Source organism: Anas platyrhynchos, chromosome 1 (assembly GCF_047663525.1).
Source record: "Anas platyrhynchos isolate ZD024472 breed Pekin duck chromosome 1, IASCAAS_PekinDuck_T2T, whole genome shotgun sequence".
NCBI classification, from domain to species: domain Eukaryota; kingdom Metazoa; phylum Chordata; class Aves; order Anseriformes; family Anatidae; genus Anas; species Anas platyrhynchos.
The window spans coordinates 82,889,132-82,910,094 of record NC_092587.1 but is presented as its reverse complement, the minus strand read 5'-3'; the positions used below and the strand labels follow the sequence as shown (position 1 = coordinate 82,910,094).

Genomic DNA, 20,963 nt, shown 5'->3' with positions numbered 1-20,963 from the left:
TCTATGATTCTATGAAATCTTTCTTTAAACACTTAAAGAGTAGGAGTGAATGCAGATAATCATAGATAATCTGACCATAGACAATCACTGCAAAAGAAAAGGTAAGGCCATAGCAGGAAAGAGAAAAAAAAAATATGTGTGTTCACTATGGAAGAACTTGAGAGAACTTGAGAAGGTTCTTGAGTTTGTTCATTTATAGGGGATTTCTAGAGGATCTGTCTGATATTGTAGTGCATGTAGAAGAAGCTAGGGGACACAGGAGCATACAAAACTTAATAACTACGTGCAAGTGAATAACATTATCCCAAGAGCTCTGCCAGAACTCATAGATGAAGTAGATGAAGTCCTGGCTATGGTGCCCAAACTCTTGTTTAAAACTGTGTTGGGCCCTGAGGCCTACAAAGATAGCAGGTGTGAAAATCATTTTTTAAAGGTTCTGGAGGAGATCCAAGCAACTAGCAAAGACTGACTGAGACCATTATTAGAAATAGTACTTTAATAATAATAATAATAACAACAACAATAATAATGATAGTAATAATAAAGAATGGAGGCAAAACAGAATATACTGAGGAGTCAGCATGACTTTTGTAAAGAGAAGTCCCATTTTACAAACCTCCTGAAATTGTTTGACGGCATCAGGCTGCATGTGGATAAGGGAGATCCTGTTTGTAGTGACAGCTCAGGCTTCTAGGTGGCTTCGTATGTTTGCCACAAAATTCATTCCTTTCATGGATTAACTGTTGTTTGAAAGACAATGAGCAAAGGAAAAAATAAATGGTTGGTTCTGACTAATCACAAATGATATCTTCAAGACTGAACAGGTCCTCAGGTGGACTGCTCAGTTCTGGCTGAGCAATAATCAAAGAAGCAAATGGAGTGTTAAGAATGGTCATACTGGAAAGGGGGCGGAGAGGAAAACTGCTGGAGCCATCTTATTAAGCCTTGGTGCATCTCACTTCAAAAATATGCAGGTCTCTGAATGGATGAGGTAGACTGGGAAAATTTGGAGAAGAGTCAATGGAGCAGCTTCTGTATAAGAAGCAGCAAAGTCAGATAGGACTCATCAGCCTTGGAACGAAATAGCTGAAGAGAGATCTGACAAAGGCTTGTAAAATCCTGAGATGTATGGAAAAGGTGATTTGCAAATCATGATTCTTTGTCTCTTCCAACATAAGCACAAAGTGTATCAAAAGAGATTAGCATCTGCTCTGTTCCAACAAGTAAGTAGTTTTTGTCATAAAACGTAGATCTCTTTGCTAGGAGGTTGTGGATGTGAAAACCTTGCACAGGTGCAGAACAGATATGCATCATGGAAAAATAATCCACTATGGGTTATAAAGTACAAATAGCTTAGGCCCAGGAAGTCACTGAGCTGCAAAATGTGTGAGTATTCTGGGGAAGCATCATGTCCCCTTTGACTCTTGCCTAGGCATTTGCTGTTTGGCTACTGTCAGAAACAGGTCCTGCGGAGATGGGCTGCTAGTCTGACCTACTACAACTATATGCGTGTTATGTTTTTATGCTCCTTGCAGTGGAAATAACATTACTCAGAATATCCAGTCTGGATAAAGCATGGGAGGCAACATGGCTGGGAATGGCTTTACCATGGGAATGGCCTTACCTGGCTAGGAGTGGCCTAGGAAGGTGGACTAGAAGGCACCTTACAAGTCCTTTCTGATAACAGGTGTTTTAATTAAAAGGCATTGTAATTCAGACAGAAGAGAAGGGGGAGAAATTACAGAAAGAAACATCTGAAGCCAGCAGCTTGTGGAACAGGCTCCCCACAGGCTTCCACCAGCTGCTGAAGGTGTATTCAAGCTATGAGGTCAACACTTCTTTCTGTAAACTCTTGGTTCCAGAATGCTATACATACACCCATGACACATGTCGTTGCCCTCACTGAAGCAGGGTCTTTTAAGTCTTCGTGCATTGAGTCTTGGGTATTTATGTTTCTATGTTTAGTTACAAAACATAGTGACATGTTTTTAACTGTAAAGCTTTTAGCTAATCATTAACAGACTGCTGCCTATAAGAGTGCAGCAGTAATTCTAGGCAAGCGTAGAGTCTACAACTTCCTCTTCTGAAGTTTAGTGCTTATATATTTCTTGGCTGTTTAAACTGTATTTTCATCCCATAGACATTAAAACTCGTTGTGTGATATACAGGTGACATCCTTGGATTTTATTACCATCTAAAACAAGAACATGTCCTAGCAGTCACTCAGTTACTGGCTCACAAGCTGCCCCTCATAAATTCACACTTGAAGGCAAACTTTGGTATTTGCTGAGAGGAGAAACCTATTTTGTTACTCCCGTTGTCCTGATGCACCTCCGCTGTGAATTTTAAGGAACAGAGTGACTGAGATTAATGCTATGAAGATAGATTTAAAAAATATATATATATCCAGGAGATCCAGAAGTTTCTCTATCATTTATCTCACTGACAGTAAGAACAGCCAGCCTCCTGCCTCTGCAGCTGAGCAGGAGAGGCAGGACTTAAACTGAAGCATCTTAAATACAGCTCTTGCAAGATTGTCCCTTAATGTGTGTAGTAACTTTAATCAAAAGAAATGCGTGTTCTGCACCTCCTGCCTATACAGATAAAGTTCAACCCAGCAGTGATACCCACTCAGGGCTAGTGTAGTTCAGCAGTGCTGCAGTACTGCATGAGAGTGTAACATTTGATTCTATGATTTTGTTGGAGTGAGGAGAAGGATGAAACACAGCTCATCATGACAACTCTGGTCTGGATGTCAATACTGGAGGTGTTACCCTGGGGTAGGTGCTAGAACTTGAAGAGGAATGCAGGTTTCCTGCATCATCAGGTGCTTGGGTACCGTCCTTATGGGCAAAGTTCCTGCAAACACATCCAGGATTGCAGCCCTACTGTAAAAAAAAAAGGCCAAAGTGAGATGATGCAGTATGGAGGAGTCCCTCCAGAAGAGGGACAGTGGGGATGAGAAAGACAGAAAAAACTCTTCCCTCCACCATCTAACTCAACATTCAAAGACTAAATAGTGTGTTAATATTTCAGTATACTTCCATCAACATTACACAAAGATTATGTAGTAAAGTATAGCCAGCCATGTCCTGTGTAGTACTACTCTGATTGTTCCAGACTCTCTCAGGTTGGCATTAATATAAGTGTGAAAAGAGACAAGGGTATCTCTGGAGCTCTTGGGATTTTATTTTGTGATAGAAGGATCCTAAGGGGAAACAGAGAAAAATGAGACAATTTCGCAAAACTGACAGGAATTAATGAAGTGATTCTGCTCCTCTGTCCCCATGTTTCCAAGTGAAAAGGCTTCAGCAAAACATTTTTATCTGTTCTATGTCTATGGGGTGAGGAGGTCTCTGCCTGCCCATAGATTGATTTAGTTTGGGTTTTTGTTTGCTTGTTCATTTTGTTTTACATTTTGCCATCCAGGATTGTATGGTTGGGCACCCATAGATAAAAGAGGGAGAACTGGGCTCAAGCTGTTGTAGGTGCTAGAACCAGAGCAGCAGTGGTCTAGGGACAGCTGACATCCAGCTGCTGTTAGAGCCACAACAGCTGGAATCCATACATGACTTCTACAGGAAAACTGTAAAACTAAGAATCTCAATTTAAATTAGGGAAAAAAAAATGATAAATGCGTAAGACAGCAATTTATTCTTGAAGATTAGAAAAGTACCTACTATGTAAAAGAATTGTCTCACAGTCATTTGTACAGGTTTTCTTCTATGCTGCTGCTCCTTTTCTCTACTTGTCCAGCTATCAGGATCATGAATTTTGCAACTGCAGTTGTTCCTGGTTTAAACTGCTCTTGTTCACACCATGCGACAGCTTAAGGCATGAAAATTACAGGAGTCAACACGTGGGGACAGGCAGAATGTGATTACCTGAAACCATGTGACAAGGAGACAGGAGTCAAAAAAAGTGCTGTGAACTGCCCAGACCTGCCGTGTGGTGAACAAGTCTGATTTGCTGGATTATTCTCAAGTACATTGGATTTGGAGTTTTTAAATCAAAGGACAAATTTGAATTGCTTCACAAGCATTTATGTTTCTAAGTGATTAATCATTCAGAGATGAATGATGCCAACTGGGCCTGAGGAAGTGGCTTGAAGCTGCGACAAGGGTAGTTCAGGCTGGGTATCAGGAAAAGATTCTTCACCAAGAGGGTGGTCAGGCACTGGAACAGGTTCCCTAGGGAAGCAGTCACAGCACTGAGCCTGCCAGAGTTCAAGAAGCATTTGGATAGTGCTCTGGGGCACATGGTCTAATTATTTGTGTGGTCTTTTGGGGATCCAGGAGTTGAACTAGGTGACCCTTGTGGGTCTCATCCAACTTGGGATATTCTATGATTCTAAGATTGTTTTTATTTAGAGCATAACTTTTGCAAGAGCAGGGTGAGTGGGATGCCTGGGTGACCAAAACACTTTAGTGGCTGCCATCACTTTTCTGCCCCTAAAGAAGAGCTGTGGGTTTGGAGAGGTTGTGGGAAGGGACTGAAGATGGGTACCAAAAAGCTGAGAGGGGCAGCAACTAGTAAGCTAAGTTGCAGATGGCTGCCATCCATCCAATGGACCACAATACTTTGCGATGTCTACAAGGTTTCTACAGAGTTTCTGTTTCCATGTGATGTCCATGAAAAAAAAGTCAGCTACTGCTGTAATGAAGTGATTTTTAAGAGATTAAGCACTGTAGTAAAGTGATTATTTCCAGTTTTGTCCCAATAGCAGACGTGTCCTGTGTTAGGGTTGTGACACAGGTGTTCACAGTGTCTCTATATCTCTCTCTAGGTTCTGAAGCACCTACGCCACTTAAATTTCACCAATAATATGGGGGAGCAAGTGGACTTTGATGAGTTTGGAGACCTAGTAGGGAATTACTCAATAATAAATTGGCATCTCTCTCCGGAGGATGGCTCAGTCGTCTTTGAGGAGGTTGGGCACTACAACGTCTACGCCAAGAAAGGGGAGAGGCTCTTTATCAACGAAAACAAAATCCTGTGGAGTGGATTCTCAAAGGAGGTAAGTGCTTAAATCCTCACAGCAGTATTTAACAAGTTGCTTCAAGATGTAATTTGAACCAACCTTGCATACTCCTCATATTATTGCTCCATGCCTCATTAAAATACCCATTCATCTTATTGTATACATATTCTCTGCCCCAGTCCTTCACGCCCTCAGTACACACTTCTGGAAATAATGGGCTGCTTCTCCCTTCCTATACATTTGATAAGCCTATGCACGAATGCTTTAAATAATGCCTTTTCTTTGGCCCAAATAGTTAGCTTAGGTTTTCGTAATGCTGTTTCTACAAAGATGAGAAATTCATTGCCCAAGCCTGGCTGTTGACTAGGTCAAGGTTTCTTGAGCACAGTAGTTTCATCACTGAAAACAGACATCTCTTCTGCTTCCAGTATCTCTGAAACAAGAATTGTCTCTTCCTGTTCCAAGTTAAGCTGTTTCTGCTATCTTTACCCTCCATGTCCCAGAGCCTTCCTCATACCTTTGCCTTGCAAAACAAACAGCACAACTCCTGTTTGTTGTCCTAGGTTAACTTGGACTTGGTTCTCAAATGGTGGAACACACCAGAACCTGATATCTTTTTTTAATTTACCAGAAGGTATATGTACAGGTATATGTCTCAAAAGTACTTGATGTAACCACTGACTTTCATTAGGCCTAGGTCCTTTTCTGCTTAGTTGTAGGTGTAAGACCTTTTTATCATGATTGTATCTTCTCTAGCCTCCAGTACTGTCTCCTCACATGATGGGAACATGATAGTGCAGAGATCTCCAGACAAGAGCTAAGTGTACAGACTGGACAGAACAGACAGCTTGGCTCCTGGAGCAGCTACTGAGCAGGCATCTAGCTTGTGGCCTGAGAGGTGACACAGGGCGTGTTAGTTTAAAAATGTTGCCATCGGGCACTGCTGCAACATTTAGATGTGTTAAATTGGCACCTGATGAATAAGGCAATTTGCTTCCAGGTGATTATTCGCTTTGGCTGGCAGACTGAGTAACTCTGTCTGAACAACTATATTTGCCTTATACCTTTACATCATCAGTTAAGCATTACCTTTGCTCCAGCTACACCAGTTTCACTTACGGATTAAATTAAGTGCTCTCTGCCTAATCAGGATCTGCTAATCAGGCAGAGCTCACCACTGCAGAAATACCAAGCCCTGGCTTTTCTAAGTGCAGCTACAGACTGAGCCTAAACTGCAAGTGGAGTTAAAAACCCTGATATTCTGACCCCTTCTTCTGATTGTTACAAATGTCACTGGCACCTTTTCCAACACTCAGGACACTCCTTTTCTTTTCTTTTCTTTTCTTTTCTTTTCTTTTCTTTTCTTTTCTTTTCTTTTCTTTTCTTTTCTTTTCTTTTCTTTTCTTTTCTTTTCTTTTCTTTTCTTTTCTTTTCTTTTCTTTTCTTTTCTTTTCTTTTCTTTCCTTTCCTTTCCTTTCCTTTCCTTTCCTTTCCTTTCCTTTCCTTTCCTTTCCTTTCCTTTCCTTTCCTTTCCTTTCCTTTCCTTTCCTTTCCTTTCCTTTCCTTTCCTTTCCTTTCCTTTCCTTTCCTTTCCTTTCCTTTCCTTTCCTTTCCTTTCCTTCCCTTCCCTTTCCTTTCCTTCCCTTCCCTTCCCTTCCCTTCCCTTCCCTTCCCTTCCCTTCCCTTCCCTTCCCTTCCCTTCCCTTCCCTTCCCTTCCCTTCCCTTCCCTTCCCTTCCCTTCCCTTCCCTTCCCTTCCCTTCCCTTCCCTTCCCTTCCCTTCCCTTCCCTCTCCTCTCCTCTCCTCTCCTCTCCTCTCCTCTCCTCTCCTCTCCTCTCCTCTCCTCTCCTCTCCTCTCCTCTCCTCTCCTCTCCTCTCCTCTCCTCTCCTCTCCTCTCCTCTCCTCTCCTCTCCTCTCCTCTCCTCTCCTCTCCTCTCCTCTCCTCTTTTCCACTTAAACTGAGTAATTATGGTTTTTTTGGTCTGTATTCCTCCAACAGTGTAACATTTATCTCTATTCACTGTCCTATGCAGCTGGATATTGATGACTTTCATGCCAGGACAGGTAAATTGTGTGCCACCAGGAAGGGATCATGATCTTTAGGTCTACTGTAGGTATTTTTTTTTTCAGTTTATAGAATTTGAATTTCTTCAAGATAAAAGGCTCTGCTCAAAAGACTATCCAGTACACTACTCATTGAAGACTTCTGGCCTTCAATCTTCCTCAAAAAAAAAAAGATTAAACATAATTAATTTTAACATGGGAACAGCAGTATTGGCCAGATTTGCAAAAGAACAAGTTAAAGAGTAGGTAAGATAGATTCATTCTGGCAGAACTTGATGAAATTTCCTACAGAATACTGGAGAAGACAGCCAAAGCAATCTCAAAAGTACTAGAAATTTGTCATTGAGAAATGTGGAGGACGAGTGATGTCTCAAAGGATTAGGGGAGGGTAATCATAATACCTGCTTCTAAAAGCAGATATTGGAGAGCCAAGGGAATTACACACAATTGAGCTGAGCTTCAGTAACCCAAAAAACTTGATAAAAAATATATTAAACAATTTATAAACACTTAGAGGATAGTAAACTGATAAGAAAAAGGCAACCTGGATTTGTCAAGATGAAATCATGTCAAACGTATTTAATTTTCCTCCTTGGCAGCACACTCAGCTTAGTAGATAATGGAGAAGCAGCACGCAGCCTCAGCTGGGGTTTTGATTCAGCCCTGTTCAAGCTCATCACTGGCAGCCTAGGGAAGGACAGTCTAGAGTGATCAAATCCTCTTGGTGGATGCACAGTGTGCAGAAAAACTGACCCAGGGAATAGGTATTAACAATTCACTGCAAAGAGTGCTTCAGGTGGGGAGCTGCTGGAATTTGCCCTGGATATGCAACTGACCAGTTGATTTTGCAATCCTGATTAACAGCTTAGAACCAGGATTCCCAAACTGTGCTGCAACTATTTTTCAGAGCAACAGGCAGCAGCAACCGCTCTCAGCTGCATGTGAATACCAGAGCCAAAAGGTGGGCATCTCCACAAAGGAGTTGCCACTTCCCATGACTTGCTTACCCTGTGGCTGAGGTTTATGCCTGCACACAGGCAATTTCTAGACTAAAACCCAGGGTCGCTGCCTAAGCATATCCACAGAGGAGCTTTCTGGAGATGAGAAGGTTAGCAGCACTTGGGCCAGGCAATAGGAAAAGCGAGGAAGTTAAAGGATTCAGGTAGGTTTTAGATCCTACAGTAAGGAATGGAGAAGGGTAGGCTCATTCCTTTCCACATAGCAGAAAACCTGCAAAAAAAACATGATTGGAGGCTTTCAACCAGAGCAGCCCTTAGCTACATACAGGTCAGGGCACTCTGCTGGCAGTGGAAAATGTGGGTTTAACTAACATTTTTACATGCCCATGCATGCTCATCTGACCACTCACTGACAGGGTATGACCATGCCCAGGTGGGTTCATGCATAGGATAAATGTGCAGTCAGAAGATGACACTTCTGGTCATTTGCAGCAGCAAAAGCCTTGAAATCCAAGTAACCTTTCTGCTGAAAGTTCTGATGAAAGTGAGATGGGGGGTTTACAAGTCTCCTCTATGGACTTCAACATGGTGTACTTCTTGTGGACATCCCCTTTTCTGTATCTGCCATATAGCTGCTGATCTGCATCTGTAGATGCTCAGTGTTGTTAAAATTGGGCCTTTCTCTCTTTAATATGAAGGCTTCTCTCGCATAGTTATGTTACTTTTTGTTTCTAGGCCAGAGAGGGTCTTCAGGACATTGGGAGGAAGTAGGTTTCGGGGAACCGTTTTAAGCCCCATAAATCATTAATAGTCGATACGCAGTCTATGGGATTGGGGATCAGTAGTCAGAGCCCATCATCTCCAACGCTGACTCAAATTCCTGCCAGTAGACATGGATTGTCTTTTCTTTTAATCACCTACTGACTGTTTTTTGGCATATGTCTCATGGGTCACAAACCAGTTCACAGTGCACACAACACAGTAGAGATTACAGAGCTCTTGCTGATCTTCCCTATCATTCCTTGATGCAATCCTTCAAACAGGTATCACTTCAGAGGCTTAAGGGAAGACTATTATGCAAGATGTGTCTCTTCTGTGGAAAGAAGAGGGGACTGTCTGAGGCTCTCCAACATTTAACCAAGCAGCAACACCCTCGGAGTAATCCCAAGGTCCTGCTGTGGGAAGTCTGTACATGGGGCACTGCTACCATTAACCTTCTGTGGGCTCTTTTCTTGCAGGTACCTTTCTCTAACTGCAGCAGGGACTGCCTCCCAGGCACCAGAAAAGGTATTATTGAGGGAGAGCCCACCTGCTGCTTCGAGTGTGTGGACTGCCCCGACGGGGAGTACAGTGATGAAACAGGTAATACCCACAGGGTTGCTCTGGGGTTTGCAGTGGACCATATGAGCCCTCTGTCCATCACCCACAGTTCTGTTGAAGTCACTTACCTGCACTACTGAGCTGGAGGCTGCTTTGCCAGGGGCCTTCACAGAAAGCCTGGAAGGACATTCTCCTGAGAATTTTACGGGAATTGAGTCCTGTGGTCCTCAGGTCTTGTGTTCTGCTAAGCTGCTTGTCACTCGTGCTCTGAATTAGGAAAATTAAGGCAGAGAAATTGAAAAGGACTTGCACATAGGAAGCCTCTCAGGCCACAGGCAAACTCCACTGCATTGTAGCAATAGCTTTTGCTTCTCAAAAAACCTGGAGGAAAGAGACACTCTCTACCCTAATCCTAAGTACTGTAATTATCTGTCTGCCTCCATCTTTCCTCTTGTTATTAGCTTCTTATTTCATGCTTTACAGAGAAATAAAGACCATTCCATTCCCGACTTCAAAAGCAAAGAGGAACATTTCCCTTTATGGGGTCACCAACCACAGCTTCTTAACATTGGTGCTGCAAGACAGCAGAATCTCTTGGGTCCTATCAAACACCCACAGCCACAGCATTCTTTTTGTTGGTTGAGGTGGGAGCTTGTATCAAGCCACTCAGGTTCTGCAGTGAAGGGAAAAGTTAACTCCAGTTTTAGAGTTGCTTGAAATTTTCTGAATGCCCAACACCATCTTCTTCCTTCACCAACTTCCAACACCAACAACACTTTCCTTGGTGTTGGACATGCCCAGGCTAATGAAGGCAAGTAAATCCTTTCCAAGCAGAAGTCCCCCACATACTGCAGAGTGCTCAGGACCCTCTCCAGCAGCACCAGCCCCAGCGCATACTGCAGACCTTACTTGAGATGAAAACCAGTAGGTTGCATGCAAAACTTAAGAAGTATTCTCCTTTGGGAGAGAATCTAATCTGCATCCTATCAGACAGGAATTGTAATACTTTTACAAGAACACATAGTAAACACATAGCACTTTAAAACACTATAGGTACATAAACATATATTACAAGTTGCTTACATGCAACATATTTTAATTAAATAGAAGCAATCCTGGTCATTTTTAATAGGTGTCATTTGGTGTTTTTCACAAGATTTTGGGAGCTGGCCCTGGTACATTTGTGAAATTTGTGAGGCTGAGAGCATGACTGCTTTCTGACTCCTCAGTTTTCTGCTGCAATTTCAGCTGACAGCAATGCTCTTTACTTCCTGTACTTACCAGTTTTATAGGCACAGAGAACAGTTTCACAACCAGCCTCATCAAACTGACATAGTGATACTACCGAAGGAGACAATCTCTCGTCTCCTCCCCAAGCTGTTTGCTTTCATCCATTGTCTAGTACTTGTGCAACCACAGAGCAAATTGGATCAGGTCTGTGGTCTTCCTGAAAACAATCTCATTTTTTGGCAGATTGCATTTCCAACTGGAACAAGAAGCTGCATGAATTCTCGTGCTAACACAAAGAGGGGAAGGAATGAGCAGCCCTGGGGGAGGAGGGAGATCTGTTTTGCTCCCTTATGTGGCAGCATAGTCTCTAGGTCAGCTCAAGACAAAAATGAAAGTACTTCTTTAGGATGCAGTGATAAATAGTTGCCTCTGTATCAGGTGGAGGTGGCTGAATTCCCTGGCATGTGAAGTTAGCTTTGCTGTACATGCAGTTTGCAATAGGCTTCCGGGTAAAAGACACACCAAAAAAAAAAAAAGATTGGCTGAACAAAAGTCAATGAAATGTCATGGTGATGGGAGCTTCTGAGTGTGCTTTTACATCCAGTGCAAGTTTTTCAGGTGAACAACTTAGGTGAGAGAGACAAGCAGTCATTAGGAGAGTAGAATCATATCAAGCAGTGGATGCTCCCCACAGTCACCCCTCCAGAAGAGAGAGCTTGAAATACTTTGCACTCAATTCCCGACTTCTTCATTAGCACTGCTATCCTGATGGGATCCCAAAGGAAGAGGCAGGATGTAACCTCCAACTCGTTGCTCTCAACCCCTTTCCACTGCTATCAAAGGAGTCATGACCCTCACCAACGGAGCACAAGACCTGTCTGGGTTGAAAAGCAGGAGCAGCAGGCTCTTCCCTTTTGATTATGGCAGCCATTGGAGACAGATGTTGCCATCCCAATAGGTTCTAATTATTTTTATGCAGAAGAAGGAGACAGAGGCATGAATTTTCCCCCTGCAACTATCAGTGAGACGCTTGTCTGAGTGGTATCCTTAGGACACATCTTCCCATGATGTTCCAGAATGAAATGAGAGTGTGCTGGGAGTCAAGGGCATTTCCTGCCTTCAGAGATGAGCAATTTACACAGTTCTAAGACTCACTTCCAAGGAATAAGAAATAAGCTCTCAAGCACTTAAGGAGGCAAGCACGTTTTTCATTTTCTCTCTAGTAGAGACAGGCAGGATGTTTCACATGATGATAAGAGTGCAAGAGGTATGAAGACAGAGAGAAGCAGATGATAGAAACAGAGTTGGACACAGCTTGTGTAACAGCTAAAAGTAATCAAACAAGCTTTGCAAAGTTTTACCAAGAAATGGATCCAAAAAGCAGAGTGCATGGGCATGATTTTTTTTTGTTGTTATCGTGTTGTTGTTTTTTGTTTTGTTTTCATTTTTTGTTTGTTTGTTTTGTTTTGTTTTAAGTTGGCAGGCTTCTTGTTTCACTGTAGAACACTCTGAGACAGTAATAAATGATATTGTGAACCTGCAGGCATCTGAAGGGAACACTTCCTGTATTTAAGGTGAAGAACAGGGCGTAGCTGCCATGCACTTTGTCTCCCACTTCAGTCTCTTATTCTGACAAACCTTCCCTCTCCCTGTCACTTCTTTTTCAGACGCAAGTGCTTGTGACAAATGCCCTGAGGATTACTGGTCCAATGAGAACCACACATCCTGCATCCCCAAGCAAATAGAGTTTCTATCCTGGACAGAGCCCTTTGGGATTGCCCTGACTCTCTTTGCTGTGCTGGGAATTTTCCTGACTTCTTTTGTCCTGGGAGTCTTCACAAAATTTCGCAACACTCCCATTGTCAAGGCTACAAATCGGGAGCTGTCCTACCTCCTCCTCTTCTCCTTGCTCTGCTGCTTCTCCAGCTCATTGTTCTTCATTGGCGAGCCCCAGAACTGGACTTGTCGTCTGCGGCAGCCAGCTTTTGGCATCAGCTTCGTGCTCTGCATCTCCTGCATCCTGGTGAAAACCAACCGTGTCCTGCTTGTCTTCGAGGCAAAGATCCCCACAAGCCTCCACCGAAAGTGGTGGGGCCTCAACCTCCAGTTCCTCCTGGTCTTCTTGTGCACATTTGTACAGATTGTCATCTGCGTGATTTGGCTCTACACAGCCCCACCATCCAGTTATCGAAACCACGAGCTGGAGGACGAGATTATTTTCATCACTTGCCATGAGGGCTCCCTGATGGCCCTTGGCTTCCTCATTGGCTACACCTGCCTTCTGGCAGCCATTTGCTTCTTCTTCGCCTTCAAGTCTCGAAAACTGCCTGAGAACTTCAACGAGGCCAAGTTCATCACCTTCAGCATGCTGATCTTTTTCATTGTCTGGATCTCCTTCATCCCTGCTTATGCCAGCACATATGGCAAGTTTGTCTCTGCTGTGGAGGTGATTGCGATACTGGCTGCCAGCTTTGGGCTCCTGGCCTGCATCTTCTTCAACAAAGTCTACATTATTCTCTTCAAGCCATCCCGCAACACAATCGAGGAAGTGCGCTGCAGCACAGCTGCCCATGCTTTCAAGGTGGCTGCCAGGGCCACATTGAGACGGAGCAATGTGTCACGCAAGCGCTCCAACAGCCTCGGGGGCTCCACTGGATCCACCCCTTCCTCCTCCATCAGCAGTAAAAGCAACCATGAAGACCCTTTTCCTCTACCAGCTTCAGCTGAGCGGCAGCGCCAGCAGCAGCGTGGGTGCAAGCAAAAGGTCAGCTTCGGGAGCGGCACGGTAACCCTGTCCCTGAGCTTCGAGGAACCGCAGAAGAACGCCATGGCCAACAGGAACACCAAGCGCAGGAACTCCCTGGAGGCCCAGAACAGTGACGACAGCCTGATGCGGCACCGGGCCCTGCTTCCCCTGCAGAACAGTGAGTCCCTCGGTGCTGAGCCTGGCTTCCAGGCAGCTTCCAGCCCAGAGTCCAGCTCGCAGGAATCAGTGGTGGGAGACACCAAAGAAGAGGTACCAAGCCCTGAGGCAGAGCCTTCCCTGCCATCAGCTAATTCTCGAAATTTTATAGGCACTGGAGGTGGCTCTGTCACAGAGAACACGGTACATTCCTAACAAAAGAAGATCATGAAAAGCGCACCAGTCCCCAAGAGGAACTTGCTCACCTCTTGCTTCTGAATGGGAAAGACAACAAAGATACATATCTGTGACACAGCCCCACCACACGTTATTGTTAGTGCCGGCAGGGTAACACACATGCCTCCAGAGGAAGGACTGTCAGAAGCCTGTGTCTGGGGAGCCTTGAACTGAATTTGCATTTGCTTTATTGAAATCAGGACATCTTGGAAGGACAAGTGAAGATTGCCTCTGGTGGGGCTTAAGCAGAACTTTGCATGCTGCCTTGCCTCTGTAAGCTTTTCCTGCCAGACTGCAACTCAGCTGACTACGGGAGGCACTGGGCAATTCCACTATACTCTGCTTTTACATTTATGTATAATATTCCTCTTCCCCACTATGTATAATATTCCCTCTTTACCCAGTATATGTGATCTGTAACCATGTGCATCAGGACTCTCAGCTCTTCAAAAGCAAGATACACAGTTTCACTTGGGGAAAGCACAGTCAGGGGGAAAATAAAAAAGCCCCCAACGTCCTGCATGCTGTGTACAGCCAAGGGTGTGAACATGTAAAGTATTTAATGTGACAGAGCGCCTTGCTATTTATATTTAGTAATGTCCCAATTTCTCCTTTCCGCCCAGCAGGAAATACTGGACTATACCCTTCCTAGACTCCATTGCACTAGACCAAGCTACTAGGTTCCTACTGTTTTCTTCCGGCTGAGGTGGCTTTACCTCCAACCTGCCTGCTTCGGTGGAGGGGGAGAACAGCTTGTAAATGCCCCTGGAGAACGTTGCGAGAGCACAATGACATGTATTCATGATTGATTATGTTGCTAGTAGTTGTATGCTTAACAAAGTGTTGCTGCTGTAATATTCCACATGGCATACATGGCTAACCCTTTCACACCATAGTCAGTGTTGTGCTTTGCCATATTAATCTGCCTCACACCCACACATAGCATTGCGCTAGTCATGACAGTACTCGTGGGCCTGATACAAAGCCAATAAAACAAGGTGAAATGGAGGAGTTAGGGATGGAGAAATAGCCCCAAAATTTGGTAATATTTCAGATGAATATTGCAAGTGTGCATGCTGGTAGATGATGGGGTGAAGAAAATGTACAGACCTGGGCTCTGAGATATTCCAACAGACAAATGAGTAAATTGTGTATGTTTTGGTTCCTATATGCCTTCTACTTGGTTATGTCCCTCCTGGCCCGTCTTGAAGAGAGGGTACTTAGAAGAGGAAGGGTGCACTGTACCTAGAGGAGAAGAGTAAGGACTTCAGAAGAGAGCACAGTTGACCTTCATTACTCTTGACTCTTGTTCTACACCCCCAAAAGCAGACATAAGTGCTCCTGGTTGTGCAGGGTATGCCTGGTTCCTCTCCATCCATGCTGGAAAGGTTCAAGTAAGAGAGTCGTTAGAAGAGAATTTTGTTGCAGCCTGATGAAAGAAAGAGTGCCTCTAGGCAGTCCAGCAGGAAGGGTGAGGCTATGTTGCAAAATTTATTTACCTATTTACAGATCCCATATACAAGAACAGGCATCTGCTGTGAAGATGTCAGTACCTTCACTCATCAGACATGAAGGTAGTCTAGACCCCTGTGGAAAGGTATACGGGCCTGCAGCTTAGCGTGAGCAGAGATGAAAGGACTGTGTGAATGTGTTGGGGAAAATACAATTCTCTTGTTACTGTTTTTGCTTGTTTGTTCTTTCGCCAGGGCAGGAAAATAAAACTTACAGGTGACATTACTGCATAAAAACTTTGTTTTGCAACCTCCACTGGCTGCTGAGGAGTTTTGCTTTACGGGGGCACAGTGGAAATCCAGAACCCAATGAAGAATGCTATTGAGACAAGTTATTTTAACTCTTCTGTTGCTCTGCTATATTCTACTTGGAGTGGGCTCAAATTTTAATTACACAATGTAAGAACCAATCCAACTTTAACTGTTTGGCCTGCAAATAAGAATATGTGATTAAAGCTATGGTACTGCAGGTTAAAGGAAAGAAAAAGAGTTTGAAAACACAAGTCACTGTGGCCACACTTTCAGAAAACACTGGACCAAGTGGGAGTTGCTCATTGTTCCTGAAAAAAACACAGGTCCCTTTCCCAGGCTGCTGCTGACTGCAGCCCCCAGGCTTAATTTAAAGGTGCTAATTGAAACCCATGGATTCCTGGGTCTAAGCAAACATGTGAATGCAGATAGCTATTAGATGCCAAAAGGGCTAAAAAAATACTTTAATTACAGTTCACTCTCAGTAAAAGTTCAGTAGCCAAATAACTTTAGGGCTAGTGAACCACTCCTACAGGCCAGACCCAGTAAGTAGCCCCTGAAGCTGACAGCCTTGAAAGTATAGAAGTTCTCCATGAATCAAATGAGCACAACACAAGATATAAACTGTGCACAAACACATGTAATGTGAGAAATGAAGTCATCCCTGCCTGCTTTGTTTGGAGGACAATATTCACTGGCTACACTCACAGTAGATAATGTTGATATTGTTTGCTAAGCTTGTTGGGTGTTTTTAATTCATTACGTCTACTTAAAAGGAAGTTCTACCCTGGCACACAATGAGGCTCCAATGGCCTGCCATAATTTCCTTGTGACAGATTTGAATGCTCAGTTTCCTGGGGAAGCCCCATCCACCTTCACTGCACACTTACCCTGCGCTGAAAGCCTCAAGCCACACAGGCTATGTGCGTACTTCTGCTGCAGCCTTATTTGAGTGAGGCACGCACTAGAGGCTAGGGAAATCAGTAAAGAAGGAACCCCTTCATGAAGGTGATTTGCAACCAAACTCTTTTTTTCCATGCATGGAAAAAAAGTTGGGTTACGTGCTTCTGTGGAAAGCTCAAGCCCAAGAACTTCACTGGCATTCCCCATCAGAAGTCACTCGTGTGAATGGCTGCCCCTTCACACCCCCCACAGCTCAAAAATCTACATCAAAGCATGTGCCCTTGGTTGGTATCTGCAGGACCATCAGAAAAGGGACGATGCAAGGGGACAGAATTTCTCCTTCCCTGTTCTGTTTCACGTGTGTCCTCCCTTACCCCCTGCAGGATGCAACACCCACCGCTGGTAAATTCATGGATATATTTACCAAATTTACAAAGGGGCCTTGGGGATGCGCAGGGGGAGGCGGGTTTGCTGTTGTTTTTCTATGTAACCTGCTCAGAGCAGCTAGAAATAAACACACACCCAGCGCCCTGGGCCCGCCTCGGCGGCAGGCCCGGCCCCGGGGCGGGCCCCAGCGTGGAGGCCGCTGCTCGGCGGAGAGAGGAGAGGGAAAGGCCGGGAAAGGAGAGGGAAGGAGGGGAGGCCGCCGTCATGTTGTGTGGGGGCGCCTCGGCGACCAAGCCTGCCACCAGCGAGACCCAGAAGATCGCCGACGAGGTGAGGGGGACGGGCACGGCGAGACCCCGCGGGCCCGGGCGGCTCCCGCAGGGCCTGAGCCCGGCGTGGGCTTGCTGGGGGCTGCCCTGCGCCCCCACGGTGCTGGGGTCGCTGCCTGCAGGGATAGATATCGAGAAAAACATGCTCTGTGAAATCAGGATAGGCTTCTCAAATGATCTTCTTTGCTCGAATCTTTGTACTAGAGCCTGCCGGTGTGCTGAACGCGGGTGCGTTTCCTGTTCCTGCTTTTCCAGCTCTCGCCTCCGCGGTGTTATTTCGTAAGAGCAAGGATTCCCTCCCGGGTTTGCTCATCTTTGGCTTCTCGCTGGAAGCTGTGCCAAGGATTAGTCAGGGTGATTTTGAACCCTCGTCTTTCTCGTAGCTGTTTGGGGAGTACGCAAACAGGCTGTGCAGATCATCCAAGAGCTGCCAAGATGTGATAATTTCAGCCCTGTCACTGAATTGCAGATGTTCAGCTGGGAAGGGGCTACACCTCCTGCTCAGTGAAGGGTCAGCAGTCCCAGGCTGCTTGAGGCTTTGTTCACTCAGGTCCTGAAAAACTCAGTGATGGAAACTGCACAGCTTCTTTAGGCAACCTGTTGTGCTGTTGGACTGTCCTCATTCACAAAAAAAAATTCTTTCTCTCCTCAAAGGGCAAGTGTTGCAGCCATCTTAGCTCATGGTGGCCCTTCACTGAGCTCACTGTGTTTATTGACATCTCTCTTTCTTGTTTTGGGGGCCCAAAACTGGACAGAGTATCCTAAATGTGCTCTGACGAGTGGTGATGCAGCCCAGTGTGCTGTTAGCCATCATTACTCCGTACTGAGTCAGGATGTCCATTTGTCATACGCCGTGGTGAGTCATTGCCATGATACCCCAACAAGCTACAGCTGCATGTGACTCTGAGCTGTTTGTAGCCACCGAGCCTAGTGCCAAGCTTTGTGGAGGAAATAGAAAATGTGCTGATCTGGGGCAATTTTGAGACCTGTGGAACCAAACTTGCACAGCACCTAGGCTTAGTTAGGGAGCACAGGACAGGATAGAGGCAGTGGTACACTTACATCTGCCCTCCCCTGTGCTTCCTAAAATTTGGAACAGTAGCTCTACTAGGAATGAGAAAGGAAACCACTTGCTCCATCCTCTGACTCAGTGGGAAGAAGCAGGGAGGACTGAATTACTGTGCTTTCTGGGACTCACCCCTCCATGCATTTGCAAATGCAAAATTATTGGGTGCACTTTGATTTCTATATGCCAAAAAGCATGTGTACACAACCATCCAAACATCATTATCTTACTTTTGATGTACTGCTTATAGCCTGGAGGAAGTATAGAGCTGTGACCTCAGAGGGAAGATGTAGAGTATGGTCACAGCTCCAAGGGACAGGGTGGCTACCGATCCACTTTTGTACACAGAAAAGCACAAGGGTTTGGTCCAGCAGCTGAGTGGTGGCAGTGGCACGCATTTTCCCCCAAGTTGGGATGCAGGCAGGACAGCAAATGTATTAATTTACAAAGAAGAAGTGTAATATAACTGAAAAGAGAAAAACTATTCGCTGCTGTTACTCTTGCGTTGAGAGTGGAGTGAGGGTTATGTAATGATGCACTGCAGCTGGGGAAGGCCTTCTGGGTACCACCAAGCTTGCAGCAGGGGTTTTAAGACTAATTTATATTGCCCTTGTAAACAAAGCCTAAAATCTGCTTTCCTACCCAAGAAGCCATGATGTTCTAGGCAGACAAGTCTGGGACAGAAAAGGTGCATGCAACTCATGCGAGCTTATGTCCCTATCAGGGGTACTGGGCAAGTTATTCTGACTTCTTCAGCACAGGTTTCACACTCTGGAAACTGGAAACAATGACTCAGAATGCTTCTTATTGTGGGGAGGGAAATGTTTACAGTTTGAAACGCTTCATATTGCAGTTATTAAATGCTGGAAGAACTGTCAAGTGTTGTAAAGCCTCAATCCGAGGTGTGTTGCTTTCCAAGCTTGCTTTTTGGAGTCCTGTCTGTTGAGTGGTTTGAAGAGGGAGTTAACGCTGAAGACAGCCCTCTTCTTTTTGTACAAATTGTATATGTTTTAAATCTTCTCTTTTCAAAAGACCTAAAGTCTTGTGCATGTACATAGTAAACCAATTTACATTTGTTGTTAAATACAGGGCAGAAAGGGAAGCTGAGACGTTAACAGTGGGAATAACATCAAAATAAATCTTCCAGAATAACAACACAGTTCTTTGGTATAGGCTGTCTCCAGACTTGGTTTCTGTCTCTGGTGATGGAACCACATCACTGTCTTGGCTGTGCTGCCTATCTAGACTCCTGGCCTTGCTTTAACACACAAAAAAAGACCTTCAGCGTAATCAGGCACACTGATAGTGTGAGCCGAAAGTCCTAAATACTTGAGTATTGCATCAGTCTTAGTAACTTGTTGTTTCCTTAAGGTGAAGCCTCAGCTAGAAGAAAAAGAAGGGAAAACCTTTGATGTCTTCACTGCAGTGGAGTATAAGACTCAGGTGGTTGCTGGAACAAACTACTTTATCAAGGTAAAGGACATGGAGCAGTGGAATCCCCCCCCCCTTTTTTTTGTCCTTTTTTGTTTTTTATAAAACACGTTTTTCCTTTACTTTACCTACACAGGAACTCTTGTGATTTGGCATTAATAAGAATATACCTGTGCATTTAAATTAAAAAAAAAAATCACCCCCACCTCCCAGCCTGTCTTACTTAGTGAAACTTGTTTTTTAAAAATTACACATCCATGACACTGAGCACTGATACTGTATTAAGTGAAGTCCAAATGTGGAAGGATACAGTTAAGCATCAAACCTGCTTTGACTCTGTGTATAGTGATGTCACACAAAAAAAAATAAGCAACTGTGATCAAAGCATTTCAGTCTTTGTTCTTCCGGATAAGATTAGAGTATTTTTCATGTATTTAATCACTTCTCAGCAACTCTGAGACACATTCCCTGTCTCAGGCGAAGGGAGGATTAACAGACAGAAAGATCAGGTGGTGTTTCCACAAAGTCACAACTCTCAGTCTGCCTCAAGCAAGGCCACACCTTCTGAGGTGATGTTCTCCCTTACTGTGTCTCTGCTTCCCCAGCCTCAAACACACCAACCTAAATCATCCCTCCCGATGAAGGCGACTGTTACTCCATAGCATTCACTTGTTTTTATGCCTTTCAGGTCCATGTTGGAAATGATGAGTTTGTGCACCTGCGGGTGTTCAAAAGCCTTCCTCATGAGAATAAGCCACTGAGTCTCCACGGATACCAGAGCAGCAAGTTGAAGCATGATGAACTGACTTATTTCTAGCAAACTTATGTGACTATGTGACTTCCTAATGATTTCTTATGTATATTTTCTATAGGCTGCAAAATGTTGATTCCTGTTCCAACAAAGAACAAGAAAATATCTTTCTTTTTAACAAAGCTGGAAAGAAAATCCATTTCTCTTTTTGCCATTTTCTTACAGTGCAATATCTAAATGAATCACATAGCTCTCCTTTCACCCTTTGCTAATGCAAACCCAAGGAGCTGCACTGGCTACAGTGCACCTCAACCAGAATACTGTGCCTGAGTCGTGTTTGTGGACTTCCCTAGTCTGGAAGTTGCAGGGGAGTGACAGTAACACTCGTGGAAGGTAGACTTGAACAGAAAAGACTTTGAAAGCAAGAGGATCAGGAGTACTGTAGTCTTTAGAACGTTCCCTTAATCTTTTTTTCTCTTGCAGCAGTAGGATGTAATATCCAGTAGAGGGTGTATGAGATTTTTAAAAAACTTGCTTATTTTCTGAGTCCTAAGGAGAAGTCGTAGAAAGTCGTAGAAATTCGAACTGTACAAGCATTTCTGCACTGACAACAATAAATACTTCTCTCAAATTTAGACGGTA

General features: G+C 44.3%; 2 protein-coding genes across 2 annotated transcripts in view; both read left to right on the top strand.

Moving 5' to 3' along the window:
• The window catches only part of CASR (calcium sensing receptor), a 72,807-nt gene extending 57,431 nt beyond the window's left edge, over window positions 1–15,376 (top strand). Inside the window, exons 5-7 of the mRNA XM_027449712.3 lie at window positions 4,787–5,017; window positions 9,244–9,367; window positions 12,223–15,376. Of these exons, the coding sequence (XP_027305513.2) occupies window positions 4,787–5,017; window positions 9,244–9,367; window positions 12,223–13,673 (1,806 nt within the window). The 3' untranslated portion in view covers window positions 13,674–15,376. The remainder of the gene's footprint in view (window positions 1–4,786; window positions 5,018–9,243; window positions 9,368–12,222) is intronic.
• A 1,565-nt stretch (window positions 15,377–16,941) lies between these two features.
• On the top strand, window positions 16,942–20,963 carry LOC101794964 (cystatin-B). The gene is made up of 3 exons (XM_027449724.3): window positions 16,942–17,074; window positions 19,511–19,612; window positions 20,259–20,963. Exons 1-3 carry the CDS (start codon window positions 17,009–17,011, stop codon window positions 20,385–20,387), a joined length of 297 nt encoding a protein of 98 aa, XP_027305525.1. The 5' UTR covers window positions 16,942–17,008; the 3' UTR covers window positions 20,388–20,963.

Bases quoted from the DNA above. Each gene is read 5' to 3' on its own strand.
- LOC101794964 (XM_027449724.3), top strand. From the start codon at position 17,009: ATGTTGTGTGGGGGCGCCTCGGCGACCAAGCCTGCCACCAGCGAGACC. The intron at 17,075-19,510 runs GTGAGGGGGACG...TGTTTCCTTAAG, and splicing joins CCCAGAAGATCGCCGACGAG to GTGAAGCCTCAGCTAGAAGA. The intron at 19,613-20,258 runs GTAAAGGACATG...TATGCCTTTCAG, and splicing joins GAACAAACTACTTTATCAAG to GTCCATGTTGGAAATGATGA.